This window comes from Scyliorhinus torazame, chromosome 1 (assembly GCF_047496885.1).
Source record: "Scyliorhinus torazame isolate Kashiwa2021f chromosome 1, sScyTor2.1, whole genome shotgun sequence".
In the NCBI taxonomy this organism is placed as follows: Eukaryota; Metazoa; Chordata; class Chondrichthyes; order Carcharhiniformes; family Scyliorhinidae; genus Scyliorhinus; species Scyliorhinus torazame.
The window spans coordinates 155544920-155561244 of record NC_092707.1 but is presented as its reverse complement, the minus strand read 5'-3'; the positions used below and the strand labels follow the sequence as shown (position 1 = coordinate 155561244).

The following is a 16325-nucleotide window of genomic DNA, read 5'->3' as shown; positions in this document are numbered from 1 at the left end:
ACGTAGGGTAAACCCGTCGTCCTCGTGCGCCAGGCTAAGCCTGATACAATTCAAGGTTTTACACAGGGCGCATATGACTGGAGCACGGCTCAGTAAATTTTTCGGGGTAGAGGATAGGTGTGGGAGATGCTCGAGAAGCCCAGCAAACCACACCCACATGTTTTGTTCATGTCCGGCACTACAGGGGTTCTGGGTGGGAGTGGCAAAGGTGCTTTCGAAGGTGGTGGGGGTCCGGGTTGAGCCAAGCTGGGGGTTGGCTATATTCGGGGTTGCAGAAGAGCCGGGAGTGCAGGAGGCGAGAGAGGCTGATGTCTTGGCCTTTGCGTCCCTAGTAGCCCGGCGAAGGATATTGCTTATGTGGAAGGAAGCCAAACCCCCGGGCGTGGAGACCTGGATAAATGATTTGGCAGGGTTTATAAAACTAGAACGGATAAAGTTTGCACTAAGGGGTTCGGCTCAAGGGTTCACCAGGCGGTGGCAATCGTTCATTAACTACCTCGCAGAACGATAAAGGAAATGGGAAGGTAACAGCAGCAACCCAGGGGGGAGGGCCCGGGCGGGTCCTCAGGGGTGTTTTTGTATAAATATTTGTATTAAGCTATGTATATTGGATTGTTTGATTTTATTTTTGGAGAGTTATTATTTTTGATAGGGCAGTTGCCATTTAGTTTATATATTATTTATTTATTTGTTAAAAATGGCCACTGTTATTTATACTGTTTTACTGTTGTAAAAAGGAAAACCTTTGTATTGTTTTGTTTGGCCAAAAAATTTGAATAAAATATATATTTTTTTAAATAGAAGGAACATGGATCCTTGAAAAGGACCTGTGAAATCTGCATGCAAGCGCACCCAAGGACGCCCTGGCCATTCCCAGTGATGTAGGGGCGCGGCCGGCGGAAGCTTCTGATGCTCCTGGCAAATGGAGCAGTTTTGGGCCACCTTCTCAATGGCGGTGTCGAGGCCTGGCCACCAGACATAACTCCGGGCCAACATTTTCATCTTGGTCACACCTGGATGCCCATTGTGCAAGTCTCTTAGTATCAGCTCCTGGCCTTTTTCCGGGACAATCACACGCGTCCCCCACAAGAGGATGCCGTCTTCCACGCTGAATTCTGACAGCTTGGAGGAAAATGCCCGCAACTCGCCTGGAAGCTGTCTATGCTGCCCACCATACAGGACTATGTGCCGAACCTTTGACAGGACTGGCTCCGTCTGGGTCCACTCACGGATCTGTGATGCCGTGACAGGCAAGGTGTCCATAAAATTTAGGGTTGCAACCACCTCACCGGTCGTGGGGGTCGACATGGGGCCGGTCGATAAAGGCAATCGGTTCAGTGCGTTGGCATTTGCTATCTGCGTTCCTGGTTTGTGCTCCAGAGAATACTCGTATGCAGCAAGCAACAAAGCCCAGCGCTGGATCCGTGCAGAAGCAATGGCCGGTATTGGCTTATCCGCTCTGAAAAGTCCCAGCAGAGGCTTATGATCAGTCACGATAGTGAAATGGCGGCCATACTTACTGGTGGAAGCGTTTCACCGCAAAAACCACTGCCAGGCCCTCCTTCTCGATCTGCGCGTACTTTTTCTCCGCTGCAGTCAATGTGCGGGAGGCGAAAGCTATCGGTCGCTCGGCCCTGTTCTCCATCTTGTGGGACAGGACGGCCCCAATACCATACGGGGATGCATCACATGTGACGAGCAAAGGCTTTCCAGGATCATAGTGGGTTAGTAACCCAGACGACGACAATTGTTGCTTTACCCGCCGGAAAGCGGTTTCTTGCGGCTGACCCCAAACCCAGGTGTGATTTTTCTTTCGCAGAAGGTGCAATGGGGCCAGCATAGTTGCCAGATTGGGGAGGAACTTCCCATAATAGTTTACGAGACCGAGAAAAGAACGAAGATGCGAAGTGTCAGTCGGGGCGGGGGCCTGTTGAATCGCACGCACCTTCTCTGCGACGGGGTGCAAACCTTCGCGGTCCACCTGATAACCCAGGTAGACGACTTCCTTTGCCTGAAATACGCACTTTGTGCGACGTAAACGGACTCCAGCCTCCGAAAAGCGTCTAAGGGCAGCCTCCAGATTTTCCAAATGTTCCTGCTCCGACGTCCCTGTAATCAAAACGTCATCTAAGTAGACAGCAACACGTGGTAGACCTCTCAAAATGCCCTCCATAACACGTTGAAAAAAAGCGCAGGCAAGGGCAACCGTGTATATTCATACAGGCCCCGGTGTGTATTAATTGTTACATATGGTCGGGAGGCAAGGTCCAGCTCCAACTGTAGGTAGGCGTGACTCATATCTAATTTTGTGAAGGAGAGTCCGCCTGCAAGCTTCGCGTAGAGATCCTCTATGCGAGGCATTGGATATCGGTCGAGTCGGGAAGCCGTATTCACTGTAAGTTTATAGTCGCCACACAAGCGAACTGTGGCATCTGGCTTCATTACAGGTACAATTGGTGCTGCCCAGTCAGCAAAACGGATGGGCCGGATAATACCCAAACTCTCCAAACGAGTGAGCTCCCCTTCTACCTTCTCGAGCAAGGCATAAGGCAACGGGCGCGCCCGGAAATAGCGCAGCGTGGCTCCTGGTTCGACTTGGATACGGGCTACTATTTTATTTTCTCCATACCAGGCTGGAATACATCTGGGTATCGTCCTAGCACCTCAGTCAACCCTTCAGAAACTGTTTGGAGGATGTGCTGCCATTGCAACCGCAAATGGCGCAATCAGTCCCGACCCAACACGCTGGGCCCATGGATGCGCACCACGATAAGTGGGAAACGCCCCTCCTGGCGTCCATAAACAACAGGGGCCATTGTAGTTCCTGCAATGTCCAGTGGTTCCCCAGTGTAGGTGGCCAACCTAGTCTGTGAGTCCGTTAATGTAAGGGTCTGTATACCCTGCTTGATGCAGTCGAATGTCCTCTGGGCGATCACGGAGACCGCTGCGCCAGTGTCCAACTCCATCTCAAGCGGGTGACCATTGACCCGTACTGTCACCTTAATGGGGGCCACACGGGGAGCTGCCACACAATGCAGCTGCAGGCAGTCGTCCTCCGTCTCCACGTCCTCAGGAGTAGTCGCCGCATGTTCATCCACATGGAAGGTACGGCCCCTGGGCTGGTCCCAGTTTCGGTCGGAACGACGGCGCCTCTGGCGCCCCCAGGACCGGAGTCCGCGACGGGGTTGGCGCCTACAAGTCTGACATGGACATGGCTCCTTATCCATTGGTTCTGGAGAAGGCTCCCTTCGGGGAGGAATGTCCGACAGACACTGGCGTCGGTCCGGACGTCGCCTCGCCCAAGGTACCGCAGGAGTGCGGGGGGACGTTTTCGGACGGAAGGGGTTGCGCCCCAAGGCATGCACTTCCATTCCCTGTAGCTCCTGCACTCCTCGTTCTGCGCTCTCTCGGGACAATACTATTTGAATGGCCTGTTGAAAAGTCAATGTTGGCTCAGCTAACAACTTTCTCTGGGTGACCGCATTGTTAATACCGCAAACCAAACGGTCGCGTAGCATTTCTGACAAGGTCTCACCATAGTCACAGTACTCCGCAATCCTGCGCAGCCTGGATAGAAAATCGGCAAGGGATTCTCCAGGGGTCCTCTCAGCGGTATTAAACCGGTAACGCTGGACTATCGCGGACGGGGTTGAGTTAACATGTTGCCCCACTATATTCACAAGTTCATCAAACATTTTGGTGTCCGGCGCAGCTGGGTACGTAAGGCTCCTAACCACCCCAAACGTATGCGGGCGCAGGCAGTGAGCAATATGACCACCTGGCGCTCGTTTTTGGTGATATTGTTTGCCCGGAAATAGTAACGCATCCGTTGTGCGTACTGGTTCCAGCTTTCCAGCGCAGCATCAAAAACATCCAAACGTCCGTACAGAGGCATGGTATAATAGAAAACAACTTCCAACCTGTATCCAACAAAAATCCAGGGAGGTGGCTTCAGCAATGTAGACAGCTATTCACTTTAACCCTCGTCGCCAGTTTTGTGTATGTATGTGTATATATATAATTCCCTGCGCATCCTCCCTTCCCCCAGGCAATATCAACTTTGAAATAAAGGCCACCTTCACTAATAAGAAATGTTATTGGGGGGGGGGGGTGTTCTGAGTTTGAGTAGGTGAGGAAAAGGCTAGGGGGTAGAAGAATTAAAGGAGAAAGAGAAGAAAAAAAATGGGTTTTGGCACTGCCCAGGTATCCCTTCCAGCATTGTTCCCTTTTGCGTTTACCCACCCTGCACATTTATATCTTCCTCCATTTTGTGTTGTAACTTCGCACTTCCACCCTTCCTCTGCCACACTGAATAATTATGTCTGCCTCTCACTACTGATTCAATGCCAGATTTGCCACACTTTACAAACATACAAAATCGGCAGACAGGAAAAAACTAATGGGTCCTTCAAGCTGGTTCCACATGATGACGGCTGCAGCACAGTAAATTAGTTATTCCCTGTGCATCCTCCCTTCCCCAGGCAATATCAGCACTTTGAAATAAAGGCCACCTTCACTAATAAGAAATGTGCAGGAGGTACTGAATAGGAGAGGTGCCAGGTAAAAAAATAAAAATGTTAGAGGGAGAAAGATAACTAACCCCACCATCTCCCTCCTAAAATGAAGTGTGCACGGGTACTAAATGCTCCCTGGCAACCCCCCAGTCCCACCCCCACTCACCCTCAACGCCACCACCCTACCGTCCACCATTATATTTTGAGGGAGTTGTCTGCTCATTTATATCAGGGATATTAGCATATAAAAATGGAATGGTACTCCATTTAGTCTGGTCAGAATCAAGTTCAGATAACCTACGTCTACCAGGATCTGAGATGAGACTGCCCAAATCCAGTCACATGGATTGCCTTTAAAAATTCCAGATCTCAAGGACATAGAACATAGAACATACAGTGCAGAAGGAGGCCATTCGGCCCATCAAGTCTGCACCGAACCACTTAAGCTCTCACTTCCACCCTATCCCCGTAACGCAATAACCCTCCTAACCTTTTTGATCACTAAGGGCAATTTATCATGGCCAATCCACCCACCCTGCACATCTTTGGACTGTGGGAGGAAACCGGAGCACCCGGAGGAAACCCACGCACACACGGGGAGGATGTGCAGACTCCGCACAGACAGTGACCCAAGCCGGAATCGAACCTGGGACCCTGGTGCTGTGAAGCAATTGTGAATGGAGCAGAACTATTTGCTGTACACAAAACTGAGGTCATGGTCAGGTTTTCTTCCGCTTCCTTGATTCAGTTTCAGGGAATTAATATTGAGCTGTAACTGCAGAACTCAATCAATTACGTCTCCATTATAAAATACATTAAGGTGACACTTAATTATACTGGTCGGTGCAGTCAGAGGACTGCAGTGTCAGTCCTCCACACCCAAAGGATCAGAAAAAATTTGACAAACAATATTTCAGAAAATCATGAAGCAGCATGGTAGCACAGTGCTATCCACTTGTGCTACCATGCTGCCCCAGAAGTGAAAGGCCAGTATATATCTCAGTATAAACTCAGGCTCCCAAGCCCTCTCTGAAGAAATATACAGAACCATTTAAGAAAAGTGTAAATATTTCTAAAAGTTGACACGAAGTAGCTCTGCTGCAATTGTGAAATCCCTCACAAAGATTTATAATTGCCATACAAAAGAACCAAGTATTTGAATATGTGCCATTGTCGTATTACCTCCCTTCTATCTTGCCATAACAAGTATAACAAAGAACAAAGAAATGTACAGCACAGGAACAGGCCCTTCGGCCCTCCAAGCCCGTGCCGACCATACTGCCCGACTAAACTACAATCTTCTACACTTCCTGGGTCCGTATCCTTCTATTCCCATCCTATTCATATATTTGTCAAGATGCCCCTTAAATGTCCCTATCGTCCCTGCTTCCACTACCTCCTCCGGTAGCGAGTTCCAGGTACCCACTACCCTCTGCGTAAAAAACTTGCCTCGTACATCTACTCTAAACCTTGCCCCTCTCACCTTAAACCTATGCCCCCTAGTAATTGACCCCTCTACCCTGGGGAAAAGCCTCTGACTATCCACTCTGTCTATGCCCCTCATAATTTTGTATACCTCTATCAGGTCGCCCCTCAACCTCCTTAAATAGCTAAGCTTGAAGTTATTCTTGCAACATGTGCCTGTGCTGACTAAGCTATGTAAACCAAGATCTATCTCACCTCAGGCAGAATGGCCTTTCCTTATACAGTAACTTTCAAATGGTGAATTGTTAGTACAAGCCAACAGAGTGGATGAATGACTTAGGCAACAAAACTCCCATTTTCCCTGACACCCCAGCACCATCAAAAACAGAGAGGCGTTGGAGGAGATGGAACACTTTAAATCTGAAGCACTCAAAAACTTGAAATAGGGACACACATAGGGATAGATCTTTTGAGAGGAAATATTCTCTATAGCGATATTATGATTGTGTTGTAATTCACTGACTGACCACTAGGAATCTCATTAGTATACAAGTGAATGTTAGAGTCAGGTGGCTTCAGACTGACTAGGGAGCTGGGAGAGAGATAGTGGTTTGTGCATGCTCATACTGTTATTCATCTATTGTTATGTATATATTTGACCCACAGTTAATGTTAATAAATCATTTATAGCTTTAGTTACAAGTATTCTTGTAATAGAAATCAGGCCATTCAACAAGAATATTGCGTGATACCAGGGCTGGATGGTATTAAACACTGAGAAAAAACTATCATGTCATTGGTGAAGCCTGCCACGAGATCCATAGAGATTTGAAGATTTTTCAGACTGCACCAATGAACTACATGGAGTCATTGAAGCCACCAAAGAGTCTCAGATTTCATGGTAATGTGAACAGCAACTGGTATGTGTTTAAACAACACATTTAATCTGTTTCTTACTGTAGTAAATTTAGGAGATCAATCAGATTTGCGTAAAGTAACGATGCTCCTAACAGCAGCAGTGCCTGAAGCAATTGCTATGTTTAATATGTTAAATTTGCAAACGATGAAGATAATAAAAATTTAAACGAAGTAATTCGAAGATTTGATGAACCCCAGAAAGAGTAAAATTTATGAACGCTATATATGCAGATCACGTTTACAGAAGACAGAAGAGTCCATAGATCATTTCATCACTGATTTGAAGTTAAAAGTTAAAACCTGTAATTTTTCTGCGGTTGAATCTTCCATGATTCGGGACCAGATTGTGTTTGGTGAATGAAAATAAGCTGAGGGAACGGTTGCTGAGGGAATCGGAGCTGTCTTTGGAAAAACAGTTAAGATTTGTCAGACTCACGAGCTAGCAGCACAGCATTCTACATGTTTCTCAGTAATGGTAGCGTCTTCTTGGAGGAAAGAACTCCGGTTGCCGCCCTATTTTTAAAAAGGCGGGAAACTTTCAAAAAAAGGCAAGAAAGGTCTTGCAGCTCCTAGCACAACAACAGGTTAAAGATCAGGACAAAGTATTTCTGTGTAAAATATGTGGTCAAAGGCACACATTAAGTCAGTGTCCAGCTTTTTACAAGTTTCTTTCCAGATGCAAAGGAAAAAAAAATCACTTTGCTCAGAATTGATACTCTAAGCTCAATCCCAGATCAGTTGGCACAATGGAAGACAGTCTCCACTGATGAAACATCATTGTTTGTTGGAGTATTAACAGAAAAGGAGAATTTTTTGGAGACATCAAAAAATTCTCCAGCGCTTAAAAAAAAAGCCAACTGATGCTCCATGTAAAATAAATGAGCTTGATGAAGACAAATTGCGGCTACGACTTGAACGGTAGGTACAGTGGTCCAATTGAAGGTAGACACTGGTGCCAAAGCCAATTTAATCAGCGTGACTGATTTTTAAAAATCTAAAAATTCAGAAGATTAGAACAAATCACAAAATATCTCGGAGATTATGTTTCAAGCATTAAATGTTATGGTGCTTGTGACCCGAGTGTGGAAGTGAAGAACACTGTTTATTCCGTCCCATTCTGTATTGTATCCGAGGGCATGGATTCATTATTAGATGATCAGTCCTGTGAAGAATTAGGTTTAGTGCAGTTGGTATATAGCATCCACAAAGGATTGGATCAACACTCCAATGATTCTGAGAACATTATCAGCAAATTCAGCGATGTGTTCACTGATTTTAGTGCACTACCATTCACCAATGAGATACAATTTGAAGACGCATTATCTAAAGCACCGATACAAACTATTAGTGAAATTGCGGAAAATGCATCATCATCTCATTTCTACCCTACCACCCGTATCAGACAAGAAACCGTAAGTTATCAAGAAGATAAAGAACCTATCAATGGGGTAAATTCCATGGTATGTGTGAAACAAAAAAATGGTGATGCTCGTATAGGCATGGATCCCAAAGATCTTAATGAAAAAAGTGAACATATTGTAAAACAATCATTACAGAAAGCAATGGACAGTCAATCTGATCCATATATTGCAAAATCACATTACAAAACATTACCAATGTCACATGGTAGATCAACAGCAGAGTTACTCGTGAATATAAGGTTGTGTACCACACTTCCATACTTGGAAAAGGAGGAGAATGCAGTGATACTGCAGGAAATGCAAAACATGAAAGCAAAACAAAGCAGTTTTATGATAGAGTGTCCAGAACTTTACCACCTCTGAGTAGTGATGACATTGTGAGGATAGAAGATTCAGGCAATTGGTCGAGGAAAGCCATTGTACTTGAAGAAGTAGCACCTTGTTCCTACAATGTACAGATAGAGAATGGGTTTGTGTGAAGATATAGTCACGAATGGGTTGGTTTGTGCATTCTTATAAACCAGAGAAGACTTTCACAACAACGTGATGGATGACAGATCTATGTCAGAATCAACGTCAGCTGCAGTGTCAGATAGTTCAGCAGTTCCTGATCATGAGAATGTCATGGAGAACATTGAATCTACAAGTTCTGAGCAGCAAGGTCAAACTTTGCGAAGATCAACCAGAGACAGAAGAAAACCCGATCAACTCAATTTGTAGATTTGGACTATTTGTACATACAATGCTTGCTGTTCTTATATTTTGGCAGCACAGTAGCACAATGGTTAGCACTGTTGCTTCACAGATCCAGGGTCCCAGGTTCGATTCCCACTTGGGTCACTGACTGCGCGGAGTCTGCACGTTCCTCCCCATGTCTGCGTGGGTTTCCTCCGGGTGCTCCGGTCCGGTTCCCTCCCACAAGTCCCAAAAAACGTCCTTGTTAGGTGAACTGGACATTCGGAATTCTCCCTCGGTGTACCCCAACAGATGATGGAATGTGGCGACTAAGGGCTTTTCATAGTAACTTCATTGCAGTGTTAATGTAAGCCTACTTGTGACAATAATAATTATTAATTATATAGATATTTGTTAAACCAGTTTTAAAAATGTTAAAGAAAAAAATTAATACTGTTAGACTCACAGGCTAATGATATCATATTTTAAAATACTGAGGATAATGTATTCCTTCAAAGGAAAGGGGATGTAGTGATCTCATGGTTGTGTTATAATTCACCGACTGACCACAAGGAGTCTCATTAGTATATAAGTGAATGTTATAGTCAGGTGACCTCAGACTGACAAGGGAGCTGGGAGAGAGATAGTGGCTTGTGCATGTTTGTACTGTTACCCATCTGTCACTTGTATATATTTGACCCACAGTTAATGTTAATAAATCATTTATAGCTTTAGATACAAGTGTTCTTGTAATATAAATCAGGCCATCTGATGTGGCAGAGGCATTGAGGGCAATGGTTTTGGCTATGGATTAGCATGTCCAAGGCCTGGGGCATTCTGTGCAGGCAACCATGTCCCAGAGCCCCTTGGAAATTGCAGCGACGCTCCGGAGCATGGCCCAGTCACAGCAGGCCATGGCGGCATTGCCCAGGCACTGGCGAATGTGACGCAGACACAGTGGGAGCTGGCCCAGTCCCAGAGGGAGATGGCCCAGTCACTGACTGATGTGACACAAACCCAGAAGGTGGTGGCACAGTCACAGTGCAATGTGGCGCAGTCCAAGACGGAGAGGAGGTGGGGGTGTCCATATGTCCGGTGTCAGTCTGCAGAACCAGGGGCCAAGGTGGATGGTCAGTTGGTGCGCAGCAAGATGGCCACCATAATGGTGGTCTGCACCTGGCCACCGCCCCAGTCCCATGGGGAGGGCACCCCAGCCACTCGGCCTGTTCCCCCTCCTGGCCCTGGCAGGGCCCACCCCCACCCCAGCCAGTGCCCGGCCCAGCAGCCCGCAGTGGCTCCTCTCTTATGTCCTACCTCCTCTCTCTCCCTTAGCAGCCACCACACCACGCTGGTTTCAGAATTTTTGAAAGCACAACTGAACTGTGCCGTCGGGAGCTCTCCTCCTCCAGAGGAGGAGAATTGCGGAGGCATCGGAGAATACTGGGTCGGGCCCGCTAATGATATACTAACTGTGTTTACTGAACTTGATTTGATTTATTGTCACATGTACTCGTATACAGTGAAAAGTATTGTTTCTTGCATGCTAGACAGACAACGCATACCGTACATAGGGAAGGAAGGAGAGACTGCAGAATGTAATGAAATGAATGAAAATCGCTTATTGTCACAAGTAGGCTTCAAATGAAGTTCATGTGAAAAGTCCCTAGTTGCCACATTTCAGCGCCTGTTCGTGGAGGCTGGTATGGGAATTGAACCATGCTGCTGGCCTGCCCTGGTCTGCTTTAAAAGCCAGCTCTTTAGCCCGGTGCTAAATCATAGCTAGGGTGTAGATACTTAATACAAGGTAGGTCCATTCAAAAGTCTGAACTTGCATTCCGGAAAGCATTGGCGCCGCTATCGAGTTGACAGAGAATCGTGATTTGGCATCAAATTGGTGCCAGCTGCGATTTTGGGATTGGCAAACGGAGAATCCCACTGATCATACAGTAATTCAATCTCTCATGTCCCTCACCCATTTATCTGCCTGCAATTCAGTTTCTCTTTTGTTTGCTAAGATCCTTTGCACCATGGCCGGGAAACTTTCTCAGATACAAAACCTGGCTCAGTAGTTAACACTTCGTGAGATTCAAATTGTTTTAATGTTGAATCTATAAGTGGAGTCTGATCTACATAAAAAATAATTAGTACTTAAATAGTTAACATTTTAACCCATGCAGGGATCATGCCTGACATTTGTAAATGTTGATCATACCAGTTCAGGCGAACATAAACATTGCACTGTTATTTTTTGAAGGGGGGGGCATTAGTACAGTGTTTTTAAAAAGTTATAGTGATGGGCTGTGTGTGAGATTGGGCAGGAGTGAAAAAGGCAATGCCAAAAATGCTTTGGGTTAATTAACTCCACCTATCCCTGTAGCACCATCGATCACACACACTAGGCGAGACGTAGAGAATTTCAATCGAGGCTTTATTGAGCAGACTTGTTCAGACTTATTCCCCAGCAGCTCAGTCACAGAATGCAGCTGCGGGGAGTAAACCGGGTTCTTATACCCCGCCTATCTGGGTGGAGCCCAGTAGGCGGCAGATCCAATCGGGACCCAGCATCTGTCCTCCAATAGCTCCTCGGCATTCATGGTGTACCGTATTACCCCTAATACATACCACCACATTCTCCCCTTGTTAAAAAGGAACCCGGCGGGGTGGTGGGTGGTTGGTGGCCGGGGTTTACAGGGTCGGTGCCTTAACCATTGAACTATATACAATCATGCCGCTTTTACTGGGCCACCGAATTATTCACATTTTACCCGATTAGCAGCGTTAACTATTTACAACAATGCCGCTTTACTGGGCCACTTAATTATATACATCTTAAGTCGGCTCGTTGAGTTGAGATGGTGCTCTGGACGCCCTCTCCGATCGTCTCAGCCCGGGTGGTGGTGGTGGTGGCGGCTCGGGTCCGGTCGACTCTGGGAGCATCGCGCTGTCCCTCTGTTTCCTTACTCCTGGGCGGGCCTGGGAGGAGAACCGATCCCCCTGGGAAGGGGGTGGCTGTGGGGTGCACCGGCGGGAGTGAGGGGGTGGTGATTGGTGTTGTGGGGGGTGTGGGGAGCTCCGGCGGGCGCCAGGTCCCGCAGAGAGACAGTGTCTTGTCGGCCGTCTGGGAACGCCATGCAGGCGTACTGCGGGTTGGCATGGAGTAGATGTACCTTTTCCACCAGTGGGTCTGATTTGTGCGCCCGCACATGTTTCCGGAGCAGGATGGGTCCCGGGGCTGCCAGCCAGGTCGGAAGTGACGTTCCAGAAGCGGACTTCCTAGGGAAGACAAGGAGGCGCTCGTGAGGCATTTGGTTCGTGGTGGTGCACAGCAGGGACCGAATAGAATGAAGGGCATCCGGGAGGACTTCCTGCCAGCGGGAAGTTGGGAGACTCCTAGACTGTAGGGCCAGTAGAACGGTCTTCCAGACCGTTCCGTTCTCCCTCTCTACCTGCCTGTTCCTCCGGGGGTTGTAGCTGGTCGTCCTGGTCGAGGCTATGCCCTTGCTGAGCAGGAATTGACGCAGCTCGTCACTCATGAAGGAGGACCCCCTATCGCTATGGATGTAGGCGGGGAAACCGAACAGGGTAAAGATGGTGCAGAGGGCGTTAATGACCGTGGCCGCGGTCATGTCGGGGCAGGGGATGGCGAAGGGGAAACGGGAGTATTCGTCAACGACGTTAAGAAAGTACATGTTGCGATCGGTGGAGGGGAGGGGGCCGTTGAAATCCAGACTGAGGTGTTCAAAGGGACGGGAAGTCTTTATCAGGTGCACTCTATCTGGCCTGAAAAAATGCGGTTTGCATGCTGCGCAGAGTTCCTGGTGACTGTTCGGACCTCCTCGACAGAGTACGGGAGGTTGCGGGCCTTTATAAAGTGGTAGAAGCGAGTGACCCCCGGGTGGCAGAGATCCTCATGGAGGGCTTGGAGGCGGTCCACTTGTGCGTTGGCACATGTGCCGCGTATCTCGGCATCGGACGGCTCGTTCAGCTTTCCGGGACGGTACAAGATCTCATAGTTGTAGGTGGAGAGTTCGATCCTCCATCGCAGGATCCTGTCGTTCTTGATCTTGCCCCGCTGTGCATTATCGAACATGAAGGCTACCAACCGTTGGTCAGTGAGGAGAGTGAATCTCCTGCCGGCCAGGTAATGTCTCCAATGTCGCACAGCTTCCACTATGGCTTGGGCCTCCTTTTCTACTGAGGAGTGGCGAATTTCTGAAGCGTGGAGGGTCCGGGAGAAAAAGGCCACGGGTCTGCCAGCTTGGTTGAGAGTGGCCGCCAGAGCTACGTCGGATGCGTCGCTCTCGACTTGGAAGGGGAGGGACTCGTCGATGGCGCGCATCGTGGCCTTTGCGATATTCGCTTTGATGCGGCTGAAGGCCTGGCGGGCTTCCGTCGACAGGGGAATAGTAGTGGACTGGATTAGTGGGGGGGCCTTGTCTGCGTACTGGGGGACCCACTGGGCGTAATAAGAAAAGAAGCCCAGGCAGCGTTTCAGGGCTTTGGCACAGTGGGGGAGAGGGAACTCCATGAGGGGGCGCATGCGTTCAGGGTCGGGGCCTATCACTCCATTACGCACTACGTAGCCCAAGATGGCTAGACGGTCGGTGCTAAACACGCATTTTTCCTCATTGTAGGGGAGGTTGAGGGCGTTAGCGGTCTGGAGGAATTTGCGGAGGTTGGCGTCGTGGTCCTGCTGGTCGTGGCCGCAGATGGTGACGTTGTCGAGGTACGGGAACGTGGCCCGTAAACCGTGCTGGTCAACCATTCGGTCCATCTCCCATTGGAAGACCGAGACTCCATTCGTGACGCCGAATGGAACCCTTAAGAAGTGGTATAGCCACCCGTCTGCTTCGAAGGCAGTGTACTTGCGGTCACCGGGGCGAATGGGGAGCTGGTGGTAGGCGGACTTAAGATCCACGGTGGAGAAGACCTTGTACTGTGCAATCCGATCGACCATGTCGGATATGCGGGGAAGAGGGTACGCATCTAGCTGCGTGTACCTGTTGATGGTCTGACTGCAGTCTACCACCATCCTCTGCTTCTCCAGTCTTCACTACTACCACCGGAGCTCTCCAGGGACTACTGCTAGCCTGGATTATGCCTTCCTTCAGTAGCCGCTGGACTTCGGACCTGATAAACGTCCGGTCCTGGGTGCTGTACCGTCTGCTCCTAGTGGCGACGGGTTTGCAATCCGGGGTGAGGTTCGCAAACAAGGAGGGCGGTTTGACCTTGAGTGTCGCGAGGCCGCAGATGGTCATTGGGGATATAGGGCCGCCAAATTTAAATGTTAAGCTCTGGAGGTTGCATTGGAAGTCCAACCCCAGGAGAGTGGGAGCGCAGAGATACAGCCGGTAATTTTTGAACTCTCTCCCCTGCACCAATAGGTTTGCGATGCAGAACCCCTTGATTGCAACTGAGTGGGACCCCGCCGCCAGGAAATTCTTTTGGGTGCTTGGCCGAATTACAAGGGAACAGCGTCTTACCATGTCCGGATGAATAAAACTCTCCGTGCTCCCAGAGTCAATCAAACACGACGTCTCGTGCCCGTTCACCAGCACCTTTGTCGTTGTCGTCCGGAGCCGCGACTGGTCGAGGGTCACCGATGCCAAACGTGGTTGGTGCATCAGATAGTCGTCTTCAGGCAGTGTGGAGCCGTCCACGCTGGGGTCCTTGCCTGTCAGCCAAGATGGCGGCGTCCATGGATCGTACACTGCCGGGGCTGGACAAAATGGCCGCTCCCATGGGTCGCACACGGCTGGGGGTGGACAAAATGGCCGCTCCCATGGATCGCACGCGGCTCTTGGGTAGGAAGATGGTGGCGCCCGTCCCCCCCTCGTGGTGTCCGGAGTCCATAATGGAGATACAGCCGTTGGCCGCCCGTGGGGGTTGAGCCCGTGGTCCCGTTTGTTCCCCGGAGATAGCGGCGACCCCACGGGACTGGCACACCGCTGCGTAGTGCCCCTTTTTGCCGCAGCTTTTACAGGTGGCCGAGCGGGCTGGGCGGGGTGTTTCGGCTGCCCGCAAAAGTAGCAGCGGGGCCCACCCGGGTGGTCTGGGATTCTGGCCGCGCACGCTTGCGGAGGGGTGGGGGTCGGTCGCGGCGGGGGTCCACGGAGCCCAAGGGGCTGTAGTGCGGTCGGGGGCATAGGCGCGGGCGTTTTGGGAGGCCACGTCGAGGGAGGCTGCAAGGGCCCGTACCTCTGTGAGTCCGAGAGAGTCTGTCTCTAAAAGTCTCTGGCGAATTTGTGACGATGCCAAACCTGCTACGTAAGCGTCTCTGATCAGGAGGTCCGTATGTTCATTCGCCGTTACCACTGGGCAGTCGCAGTTTCTTCCCAGGATCGTCAGCGCATTGAAGAATTCGTCCAGCGATTCCCCGGGGATTTGTCGTCTCGTCGCGAGCTGGTAGCGTGCGTAGACCTGGTTGACGGGCCTAATGTAGGTCTGTTTCAGCAAGTTGATCGCCGCTGGTAATTCTTCCGCGTCTTCGATGAGAGCGTAGATTTCGGGACTCACTCTGGAATGCAGGACCTGCATCTTCTGGTCTTCCGTTGGTCTGCCGGGGGCCGTTCGGAGGTACCCCTCAAAGCACGCCAGCCAGTGTTTAAACGCCAATGTTGCGTTAGCTGCTTGGGGGCCGATTCGCAGGCACTCCAGGGCGATCCTGAGCTCCATATTCCTTTTTAAGTCTGCTCAATAAATTGTAGCACCATCGATCACACACGCGGAGAGACGTAGAGAACTTCAATCGAGGCTTTATTGAGCAGACTTGTTCCCCAGCAGCTCAGTCACAGAATGCAGCTGCGGGGAGTAAACCAGGGTCTTATACCCAGCCTATCTGGGTGGAGCCCAGTAAGCGGCAGATCCAATCGGGACCCAGCATCTGTCCTCCAATAGTTCCTCGGCATTCATGGTGTACCGTATTACCCCTAATACATACCACCACAATCCCCAAATGTCAGTTTACAAATGTTTCACTATTTTAGCAACAGGGAACTGTGGTTTGAGCAGATTAAATTGAGGTGGAGCCAATGTTATCACCCACTGCCTTCAGGGATTGGTGTAGCCAGAATGGTTTTGTCTAAGGCTGTGTACTACATTCCACACTTCATGCTGCTATATATTTCCACACTTCATACTGCTATATAGAGTCCAATTGACCCACCAGATCTCTGCCAGCATTTATGTTCCACACAAGCCTCCTCTCACCCTACTTCATTTAATCCTATCAATATATCCTTCTATCCCTTGTGTACTAATCTAGTTCCCCCTTACTCTATTTCCCCTTGCTATTTGTCCATTCAGATAACTCCCTGTTGTGGCGTATGTCATTCTGAATAAAGAAGTTTCTCCCAAATTCCCTACTAGGTTT

General features: G+C 49.3%; 1 protein-coding gene across 2 annotated transcripts in view; it reads right to left on the bottom strand.

The window, feature by feature from the left end:
* Positions 1-16325, bottom strand: part of pdik1l (PDLIM1 interacting kinase 1 like) — a 119554-nt gene that overhangs the window by 15372 nt on the left and 87857 nt on the right. The window contains exon 4 of one of the 2 annotated variants that reach the window (XM_072501050.1): positions 8636-8723. The exons of the other annotated variant lie outside the window; for it this stretch is intronic. Coding sequence (XP_072357151.1) covers positions 8636-8723 — 88 coding nt within the window. The remainder of the gene's footprint in view (positions 1-8635; positions 8724-16325) is intronic. 2 annotated transcript variants of the gene reach the window in all.